General features: G+C 25.2%; 1 protein-coding gene across 1 annotated transcript in view; it reads left to right on the top strand.

Moving 5' to 3' along the window:
- LOC100197176 (eukaryotic initiation factor 4A-III) overlaps positions 1-11,315 on the top strand; it is a 16,632-nt gene extending 5,317 nt beyond the window's left edge. The window contains exons 4-12 of the mRNA XM_065805583.1: positions 1,923-1,985; positions 3,270-3,402; positions 3,578-3,658; positions 8,076-8,128; positions 8,887-8,975; positions 10,041-10,295; positions 10,401-10,508; positions 10,797-10,924; positions 11,039-11,315. Of these exons, the coding sequence (XP_065661655.1) occupies positions 1,923-1,985; positions 3,270-3,402; positions 3,578-3,658; positions 8,076-8,128; positions 8,887-8,975; positions 10,041-10,295; positions 10,401-10,508; positions 10,797-10,924; positions 11,039-11,055 (927 nt within the window). The 3' untranslated portion in view covers positions 11,056-11,315. The remainder of the gene's footprint in view (positions 1-1,922; positions 1,986-3,269; positions 3,403-3,577; positions 3,659-8,075; positions 8,129-8,886; positions 8,976-10,040; positions 10,296-10,400; positions 10,509-10,796; positions 10,925-11,038) is intronic.
- The last annotated feature ends 109 nt before the right edge of the window (positions 11,316-11,424 follow it).

Genomic DNA, 11,424 nt, shown 5'->3' with positions numbered 1-11,424 from the left:
TATGAACTAAGATAAACAAAAAATATATCACCAAACAAAAAATAAATAAAACAAAAAATACATTAAAAAATAAAAAGTATGCATACAACAATGAAAGGCCTCAGAATGGAAAAAAAAACTATAATATTTATTACTCTTTTTACAATTTGTTTGTGATCTTATAAAAGTCTTATAAAACATGATAAAAACCCAAAATAATTTACCCTGTATTATTATTTTATATGTTTGCCCATAATTACTAGTCTTATAGTAGGTATATTTATTAAAGAAGACTTTACTTCTAAACAATACTTTTCCCGCTTCGTACATCGTTTTTATATCACGACTATTATTATTGCTTTTTAATAATTTTTTAACCACTCATTTGGCTTAAATTTATCTGGTCTTATTTTAGTATTTAGTTAATCTTATTACAATTTTTTTAATGTATGATTTATCCGCTGATTTTCATATTATTACTATTATCAAGGAACTTTTATGCCATATTATCTTACATTCATTACTCAGCTTTGTTTTAATTTTCACAGGCGCAATTTTCGTCTTTTATTATTATTCGGAGAATTTCTTATATCCTTCACTACATGTTTAAATCTTTACATTTTTGCAGGCGATATATATATACTCGGCTTTATTTTAATTTTCACAGACACAATTTTCGTCTTTTATTATTATTCAGATAATTTCTTATATCCTTCACTATATGTTTAAATCTTTACATTTTTGCAGGCGATATATATGTTTTTTTCTACTTTCTAATATACTTGATATTTAGTTATGATTTTAAGTTGCGCGGGTTGTTTCATTTTCTTACACTTTAGATTGGTTAACAAAATTCGAATGAAGTATCTATGACAACGTTAGAGTTTTTTGAATACTCTATTATGTTTTATTTTATTTTAAAAGGGATTTTAATAAGGTATATTGCCATTTGATTGTTTTTGGTATATTTGTGCTGGAAGTACCTATGTGGTTTGAATGGTCTTAGGGAAAATTTATTAGCATTTTCTGTTTACACACTTAAGTTGTTTTTAGTTTTGTTTCTGGCGTTTTTATTTGAATTTTAATTTATTGTGCGTAGTTTTTTCTACCGTTGGTATGGTAAGTGATTTATTTAATTATTTTTACTTATATTGTGCAGTAGATTAACACTTTTCATATCATCAAAAAAAATATTCCATTCTGAGGCCTTTCATTGTTGTATGCATACTTTTTATTTTTTAATGTATTTTTTGTTTTATTTATTTTTTGTTTGGTGATATATTTTTTGTTTATCTTAGTTCATATTAGTATTTATATAACAATTCATTTTTTTTTTTATTATTGTTAGTACTGTTTAGGTGCATTGTCTGTCTTATTTTAAATATTCCTCTATTTATCTTTATTTTTGTCTTGACAACTGTCAAAATATGCTTTGTTTGAAAAATAATTCTCCTTTATTCTAATGTACTTCATTTCTTTCCTCAGGCGTTCACTGCTCGAATTTTATATATGTCAGAATTATATATATGCCAAAGTTTATAAATAAACAATTATATAGTAAATTTTATTATTAAAAAAGTTGAAAACAATTATATAGTAAATAACAATTTGCTGTTGACAAAATCTTTGTCTACAGCTCAGAAACTATGCATTTCAAAATGCAAAAAACTAGTTTCTGATTTCATCTGATTGATGTTCTATGATCAATCTAAAAAATAAAAAAACTAAGAACTTAAATATAAATTTACATTAGTCAAACATAAGATTTGTTAAATAAATGTAGCAAACCTTGATTTTTACAAAATCAAGATTTGATGTGAAAAGGTAGTTTTAAACAATTTTTTTAATTATATACAATTTTATTATATCTCTTATAATTGATTTGTCAAAAACACAAACAGTTGCTTATAAAATTTATGGTTGCATAACATTTTATTGTTTAGCTACGTGAAACACAAGTATTAGTGTTATCACCAACCAGAGAATTGGCTTGTCAAATACAAAAGGTAAAAAGCTTTTCTTAAATTAGGTTTATTAAAATGCTCAGCTAGAATAAATTTTGTATTACTTATTTATTGAAGAAAATTTATAGAAAAAAGTTGTTCAATACCTTTACTGTATTGTATTTGTGTATTATATTGTTAATTTTGTATTGTAATGCATTTGTGCATTGTATTATATTTGTCCATTGTGTTGTATCCGTATTTGTATATGTATTGTGTTTTATTATGTTTGTATTGTAATCTAATATTTGTATTTCTATGAAAATTTTTTAGTAAGATTTTAATAAGTTACTTAAATTAATAAGTAATTAAAAGCTTATTAAGTTTTTGAAATAATAATTATGTAAAAAAAAACACATTAACTTATAGGCTTATAAAGCAATTAAAGGGATAACCAAGTAAAAACACAAGTTGTGAAAAAGCTAAGAAAATGTTTTTAAAACATCTTAAAAGTTGTGGTCAAGTTGTTGAAACAAAAGTAATTGTCTGCAATTGTATTCCTTTTCTGACCAACACTGCAGTTGATACAATTCCACTGTTGTTTGTTCTAGGTTTCATATTTACTTTATAACTAAATTTTTTAATTGTGATTTTAACAGATTTTAAACCTTTTTGTAAATATTTACTAACTTAAACACCTGTGTGACTTAAAAAATCAATGACTTGAAAAATTGCTTAAGAAAGCGTACTAAATTAAAAAATGTTTCATACTGCTGTTGCTGTTAGTGCTGAGCAAATATAAAATTAAGATAAAAAGTTTATCAGTAATGAATACAAAAGTGATTAAAGTTTTCTTTTTCCAACACTTCTTTATGCTTTATGTTTCTTATTGTGTCTAATTTTTTTACTATTTGTGAAGTTCTTTAAGAATGATTTTCCTTCTCTTTTAATAAAATAATTATTGCATAGTAGTATATGCATTAATTTGAGTAATGCATTAATAAGAGCTATATTGCATATAGCTCTCTGATATAAGTACTACAAGTAGTACTTATATCAGAGAGCTTTTGCATCATGCTTTTTTGAGACATATTTTCGTGTATTGCTTAAAACAACAACTTGTGTTAAAAGCAAAAATCAAATTATCAGAATTTAAGTTATGCAATCATTAAGTTAAAAAAAATTAATCAAAGAACATTAACATCATTTATTTAAAAAATTTGAATGTCAATTTTACAAAAGAAAATAATAGGATGAAGATTATGTTAACAAATTTATTTTTAGGTTTTTTGCAACTAATTTTTTACAAGTTTTAAAAGGCTGAAATTTAAAATTTTTTTCTACAAGGTTGTTTTAGCCTTGGGGGATTACATGAGTATTCAATGTCATGCTTGCATTGGTGGTACAAATATAGGTGAAGATATAAGGAAACTTGATTATGGTCAGCACATTGTTTCTGGCACACCTGGAAGAGTTTTTGGTTAGTATTTTTTTTTGGTTAAATTATAAAAAATTTTCACATGCCATGACTGTGAAGATGGGTCTAATATTTGTCTGTTAGTTTAGGTTCTTGACCTCAAACATTTGATTTTGTCTGCTTACTTTCTATCACATAAACCTTTTTTAAGTAAAAACAATTTTTCCATATATTTTAGATATGATAAAGAGAAGAAATTTGCGAACAAGATCTATTAAACTCCTGATTTTGGATGAATCTGATGAAATGTTAAACAAAGGTTAATGGTTTTTTTTTTAGTTAAAATGTAATTAGATTCACCCTTTAAAGAAATAATATTATTAGATTAACTGTTTACAGAAAAGATAAACTAGACCCTTTGATTTAGAGTTGTCACGAATATTCAGTGACTATTCTATATTCGGCCTATTCAGTTACTTTTTTACTATTCTGTATTCCGTCAAAAACTGAATACCAGATTGCAAAGATAAAAATGCATAAAAAAAGGATTACATATAGTTATTTTTTTTAATTTTCTGTTTTAACAAAATATTGGCATAATTAATACTTTAAATCTATAGGTAGTAAGTTATGATAGAAAACATTTTCATCATTTGATCATTGCAAACAATTTCAAATTCCTTGTAAATTACACATACTTCCAAAAATAGTCATTCACTATGTACACTGCCAATGGCAAATAGTAAGAAAAATTTAGCAAGTTCTGTTTGGATGTTTTGCATTTGCTTACCACAACTTGTAAGAGCAAGATGTAAAAGCATTCATTTAAATAAATATCAATAAAATTTCATTTGTAATTTGACTTTTCTTTTCCACATGTGTGCATATTTTTTGTAGAGTTTGGTTTGATAGTTTCCATTTGTATTTGTTTTTGTTATGAAGTTAAAATGAATCATCATTGGTGCTACTAGATCCGGCGATTGTTCATTGGTGTCATGGTGTTCATTGGTGTCATTTTTCACTGATAAGAGTTAACCTTTCACTGACTTAATTTTTTACTCTGAGAAAGATTGTGTTATTGTGATTTATAACACTATGAGAAAGATTGTGATGTGTGACACCCAGACACTCTTTCTCATAGCTCAGATCTTTTGTTTTGCTTGCTGTGTTTTAACTAATCCCTTGAAATTAGTTTTGGAATGTGCATCAATAAAAAAGGCAACAATATATATGGCATTTCCATTAAAGTTAAACATTGCTTTAAGTTCAGTTTGTAGTGAAGGTATCATCTTTAATAAGTTTAAAGACTTTGTGTTATCTATCTATAGCAACTTTTCTGTCTATAGCAACTATATCTATATATAGCAACTTTTAAAATTACCTCAGAAATGGAAGAAATACTGGTTGTTTTTGTAATCTTTTTGAATGGTTTGAAGAGTATGCTACTTTTATACATAGTTATAGTTTATACAAATTTGATGTATAATAACAAAATAACTAAATAACTAAGTGTTGCCGAATAATCGGTTCTTCGACCGAGCACCTAGCTGAATATTCGATATTTGACAAAATCACTATTTGTGATGTCTCTATTAAAGAAAATAAAGTTTTGTATTTAATAAAATAATTTATAGTATAAATTTTGTGAATTGTTGCATTAGTTTTTACAAAAGTTACATCCAGTCACATTCATAAGCTTAGATTAATGCTGTTTGATTGTATTGTTGCAAACTGTGAATGAACTCTAAAGGTTCATGATCAGTTGCTGAACATGATCAAACTTTTTAAGAATTATTTTTTTAAAAAAAAGTTACAAAAATTTAAATTTAGTATGCATGTAGCTGTACCAGATTTCACCTTTGGTTGTTTATTTTTTTTAGCAGTTCTACTAGCTTATTTATACCATTTATACTGGTTCATTTTATTATTACTAAATTTCTTCATATTTATTATAATAAATACTATGATGTTATTTTATCTTCTATAAATGACATCATTTTAGCTTCTTTTTTTTTATTACATTAAGCTCCACTTTTTTCTAACTAAATTGATTAAACTTTAAGGAGTTCTGCTTATTCATGCTTGTTGACACAGAGCAATGAATGTCGTTATTCATTAAAGAAAGAAACAATTAAAAAAAAAATTCAGTACTATAAGAAATTTATATAAAGATATGTAGCTCATGCAAATTATAATTTTATACTTGTAAAAATTCTGTTTATAATTTTTCCTTTGCTTACATTTAGTTCTTTGTACAAAGAATAGAACCCTTAACCAATATGGTACTTAGCGCAAAACTTTTTATAACAATTGTAAATAACTTAAAAAAACGTTAGCTAGACAGTAGGACAAAAAGATAAAGAGCTCTGATGTAAATAAATTTAAAAAAAAAGGAAGAGGTCAGAAAAAAGAGAGTCAAAACAGTGACTGAAAATAAAGTTGAATCTGATTTTTTTTAAAACTTATTCAATAACAAAGAATAGTGTTAAAAAGCAATAAAGTAGTTGATAGAAGACTATGAAAAAATGAGAAAACAAGTAAATAGGAGAAAGTTCCAAAGCATTAAAGTGCAGAGAAAAAAATTAGATAATAAAAGTTTTTAAAGCATGAAGAGATACAGTGAAAAGATTTTAAGTATTGTAAAATGAAGAAATTAAGAATTAAAAAAACAATGGAAAAGTATCACTGATGTTATAAATTGGTTTTCCATAATCGTAAATAAAAATGACTGTACATTTATCTAATTTGATATTAATGATTTTTACCCTTCAATAACTGCAGATATTTTAGATAAAACAATTGAATTTGCAAAAAGCTATACAGTTATTCCTGAAGAAACAATCCGTATAACAAAACATTGTAGAAAAACCTATTTTAATAAGGATACTTGGAAAAAGAAAAACATACATGACTGCTTTGATGTAACAATGGGCAGTTATGATGGAGCAGAGATTTGTGAATTTGTTGGACTATACATTTTAGATTTATTAAATAAAATAATCAATATAAATGATTTAGACCTTTATTGTGACAATGGTTTAATAGTAATGTGTAAAAAATCTGGTCCACAGCTAGATAAAATTAGAAAAGACAAAAGTTTTTAAAAATATTGGTTTTCAAATTGAAATAAACATAAATTTAAAAGTTGTGAACTTTCTTGATGTCACATTTAACCTCTCTGAAAATTCATAAAAACCTTTCAAAAAATCAAACGAATTATTGTATATTAATATTAACTCAAACCATCCACCCCAAATTCTAAAACAATTCCCGATTTTAATCAATAACAGGCTAAACCAAAACTTTTCTAATGAAAATGTATTCAATTCCTCAAAACGAATATTTGAAGATACCCTTAAAAAAAGTGGTTTTAAAAATTTTGAACTAAAATTTGACCCTGAAAAAAAGAATTCAAAAAAGCAAAGTAGAACTAGAAATATAATTTGGTTCAACCCCCCATTTAGCAAAAATGTTTTCACTAACATAGGAAAAGTGTTTTTAAAATTCGTCAATAAGCATTTCCCGCCCTCTAATAAATTACATAAAATTTTTAATCGAAATACAATTAAAGTAAGCTACAGTTGCACAAAAACTATGGAAAGAATTATAAAAAGTCACAATAATGCTTTGTTAAACAAAAAAAAAATCCTAAACGAAAAAAGTACAGAAATTTGTAATTGTAAACAAAAAACAATTGTCCAATGAGTGGAAGTTGTTTATCAAAAAATGTGGTATATAAATGTGTTGTTTCCTCTAAGAATGTACCTGATAAACAATATATTAGCATAACAGAGGGTGAGTGTAAAAAATGTTTTGCCAATCATAAGCAATCTTTCAAAAATAAAAAGTATTCAAAAGACATCATGCTGTCAAAATATATATGGGAATTAAAAGGTAAAAATTTGATGATTTTATACTGAATTGGTCTATATTTAAAACAGTGCCTGCATATAACAATATTTCCAATAATGAAAAATTTGAAATAGTTACATATGCAAACCAAGAATGTTTATTAAACAAAAAATCTGAATTAATTTCTAAATGCAGGCATGAAAATAAGTTTCTCCTAAAAAACTATAAAATAAATGAGCTCAAATAATAGTTACATTAAGTCTCCCTTTTTAAAAAATATTTTTAAAAAAAGCATAAATAATCATTTCCTAAGAATTCTTTTTATAATAGTGTCAGCAAATTCCACAAATGTGTGAAAATTTACAGTAGTTGAGACATTTGCGACTTCCTGTAATTTAATTTTTGGTATAAATCGAAGTTTTATTATTTTGATCTTCATTTCTGATGAGTTTTATTGATAAAACACAGTGTAAAATGAGAAAATTTTTGTTAAATGATTTCACTAATTTTTGTTAAGTGGTTCCACTAATTTATATATATTTTTATATATTAAAATTTTATCATTTTAACATTCACAGCACTATGTCACTGGTTTCCTTTATAGAAAAATTAAAATATCTAAACATTTTTTGCGTCCAAATCATGTTTATATTTGTACGCACATACAAATAGTTTCTTTAAACACAATATATTCTTAGTTACACAAAATGCATCAATATTTCTGGAGATTTTCTGTGGATATTTTTAGGAAAAAATTTTGTATTTATATACATGTATATATGTATGTATATATATAAGTATATATATATATATATATATATATATATATATATATATATATATATATATATATATATATATATATATATATATATATTATGCAGGGTTTAAAGAACAAATCTACGATGTTTATAGGTTCCTTCCTCCTGCAACACAGGTAAACTTTTGTTTAAGAATTTTTTATTTTATAAGGCTGCTATGATTTTGTTTATAGTAGACAATTATGTTGCAAACAAATTACACTACATCTGATATTTTTCTAAATTTGTATTATGTACAACTTGTGATGTAAGAACTGTTTTTCATTTTTTTTTTTTTTTTTAAGTGCAAGATGTAAAAATTTCTTTGAATTTTTTGTTGCTTAACAGTCTTAAATATATCTGTCAATTGACTTAATACTGAATGTGTTTTTAATGGCATTTTAAATATATATTTTTCTAAGATTTTTAAAAATCAGTCTTTGCTTAGTTCTATATTATATTTTATATTTATATTATACATATTTTTTTTTCTTTCAAGTTTTACATCCATTGTTTCACACTTGTGTATTTTGTATGTGTATTGAGTAGATTTTTTTTGCAATTCAGTATGACTGCAAAATTAATTGACGAATATTTATTTTGCATAACAAATTTTTAGTAAAATGTTTCTATATTAATAAATGACTCTTTGTTACTATTATTTTAAGCTTGATAAAAAAATGGTAATTTTATTTACATGTACTTCAAATAACGCTTTTTAAAAATACATCAACATGCATTAACTTTTTTTTTAATGTTTAAACTCTTACTTTTTTAAATGTTGTTTGAACTTCATACTTCATATAACATTAAAAAAAAAGAGAAACCAAAAATATCCATTCATGAAAATCTTTTTAAAAACAATACAAAAAGTGTTATCAATTATTTCATTCAGGTTGTTTTGGTAAGTGCTACTTTGCCACATGAAATTCTTGAAATGACACAAAAGTTTATGACTGATCCTATACGAATTCTTGTCAAGCGGTAAGTTACCAGTAAAAAATGTAAAAAAATGTTTGTTTTTTTAATTTCTAATAATTTGCTCCTTGTAAAAAAATAGTATTATCAGAATTGCAGAAAGAAAATTTTATCTAACATTCAAGTTTGCATTATTATTATTTTTTTTCCCATTTATAAGTTCCACTAAAAGTGACTGATTACTCTTGTAGCTTAAAATACTAGGGGTGAATTCTCATTCTAAATTTTAAGAATAATGGGCTTAAATGAGTGGATCAATACACTTTAGTGAAAAAATATAATTTAAAAGGGTTTACCTTTTTTAAGTAAATGTTTTTTTGCAAAAAAATATTTTGCTACTGGGTATTTAGTTAATTCCAATTTATGTTTATGCTTTCTGGTTTATAGTCTGATAAAGGTCAGTTTTACGGTCAATTTTTTAGTCTGGTGCTTTTTATTTACTTGTTATATACACTATAGATGATTAACTGCCCCCTCCCCCTCTCTCTCCCAAAAACAAAATCTTTGTCTGTAATGCTAGTTAAAAAAAACCACCCTTGGTCTGTAATTTGTGTTGTTTAAATTTTTAGCATATTTTTTATATCTTAACAGCACAGTCATTTATGTTTATATTATCTTATATAAGAATTAGGCATGCATGAGGCTAATGAGAGCTTAATTCAGGTATGCTTTGTCATAATTACTTATCATTAATAATGCTACAATGGTAGATTATTGGGAATGTTAATTGAAAATCTCATCTTTGTCTATTGAAAAGTTTGGAGAATAAAATAAAAAAAGTGGCTAAATTGCATTTTTTAATGATTTTTTTTCGTTTATTTAGAACTATTGTAAAAACTCTTTATAAATTGAAAAATACAGGGTTCATTTACCTATCCATGTCCAATAATGTGTCAATATTATATCATATTGCTCATATTTTCAAAATGTTAAAATATATTTAACAAATTCTAAATATTTTAACATTTTAACACAATGCCAAAAGTATATTTATTACCTCTTGCCAAAGTTACACAAAAATATAACTTTACACTAAAATTGTGGATAATAAATATATATATTTTATTGTAGTGATGAGTTGACTCTTGAAGGAATCAAACAGTTTTTTGTTGCTGTTGAGCGTGAGGAGTGGAAATTTGAAACACTTTGTGATTTATATGATACTCTCACAATCACACAAGCTGTTATATTTTGCAATACAAAAAGAAAAGTAGATTGGCTCACTGAAAAGATGAGAGAGTCAAACTTTACCGTTGTTTCAATGCATGGTGATATGCCTCAAAAAGAGAGAGATTCAATTATGAAGGAATTCAGATCTGGATCAAGGTTATTATTTAGGGAGATTTATATCAGTTATTTTTATAAATAAACACTGTTCCCTTATTATTTGTTGATATTTTTTTACATATATATTTTAAATACTTAATTTAGTCGTGTGTTGATTTCAACTGATGTCTGGTCACGCGGATTAGATGTTCCTCAAGTTTCTCTTGTTATCAATTACGATTTACCGAATAATCGAGAGTTGTATATTCACAGGTATTTGAATAAAATAAATGTTTATATTAGCTGATGTGTTAAGTAAAACTTATGTATACTACAGTAGTGTATGGAAAGTTTTAAAATATCGTGTTTAATCACGACAGTCTATACGATGGTGTGTTTATAAATTTTTTAAAAAATAGAAGCTTAATAAAAATTTTTTAATTTTTTCTTCATATTTGTTAATATTATTTTTTGTTAATATTAATGTATATCAGGCATATTATGCATTCTATGTTATTATGCATTCTATATGTTTTTTATGTTGTTTAATTTTTTTTTTAGAATCGGTCGGTCAGGTAGATACGGGCGTAAGGGTGTCGCAATTAATTTTGTCAAGTCCGATGACATACGTGTTTTACGTGATATAGAGCAGTACTATTCGACACAGATTGATGAAATGCCTATGAATGGTACATAGTTTTGAAAAATTTTAAACATTTCACTCCCACTTTAAATATCACAAACTATTGTTTAAATATCACCAACTTTAAATATCAAAAATTATAAATTTTTTTCTTTTTTAGTTGCTGATTTGATTTAACTTCCACGCAGAGGAATTCATTGTATACTCCCATACAGATGACATCATTATTGAATAGCGGTTCGATATTTTAACGTCAACATTTTACAAATGTGAAAAAATTTAAGACGAAGTTTCAAAGCTAACTTATGATCACTATGTACATTTAATTAATTTTGATATAAAGTTCTTCTTGAAGTTCCGATTTAAATTTATTAAATTGGATAAGGTGTAAAACAGCAAGTGTAAATCATATCAAGTTAAAAGATTATTATAAAACATTTTTTATACCTTACTTTTGTAAAACGTAGTAAAAGGTACGATGTTTCCTTTCTACAGTCTAGTGGTGGAAGCGGAAATAGCTTTAAATTCCCAGTTTAAATCCCTACA

The sequence above is a fragment of the Hydra vulgaris genome, chromosome 09 (assembly GCF_038396675.1).
Source record: "Hydra vulgaris chromosome 09, alternate assembly HydraT2T_AEP".
NCBI classification, from domain to species: Eukaryota; Metazoa; Cnidaria; class Hydrozoa; order Anthoathecata; family Hydridae; genus Hydra; species Hydra vulgaris.
This window is presented reverse-complemented; position numbering and strand designations above follow the sequence as displayed.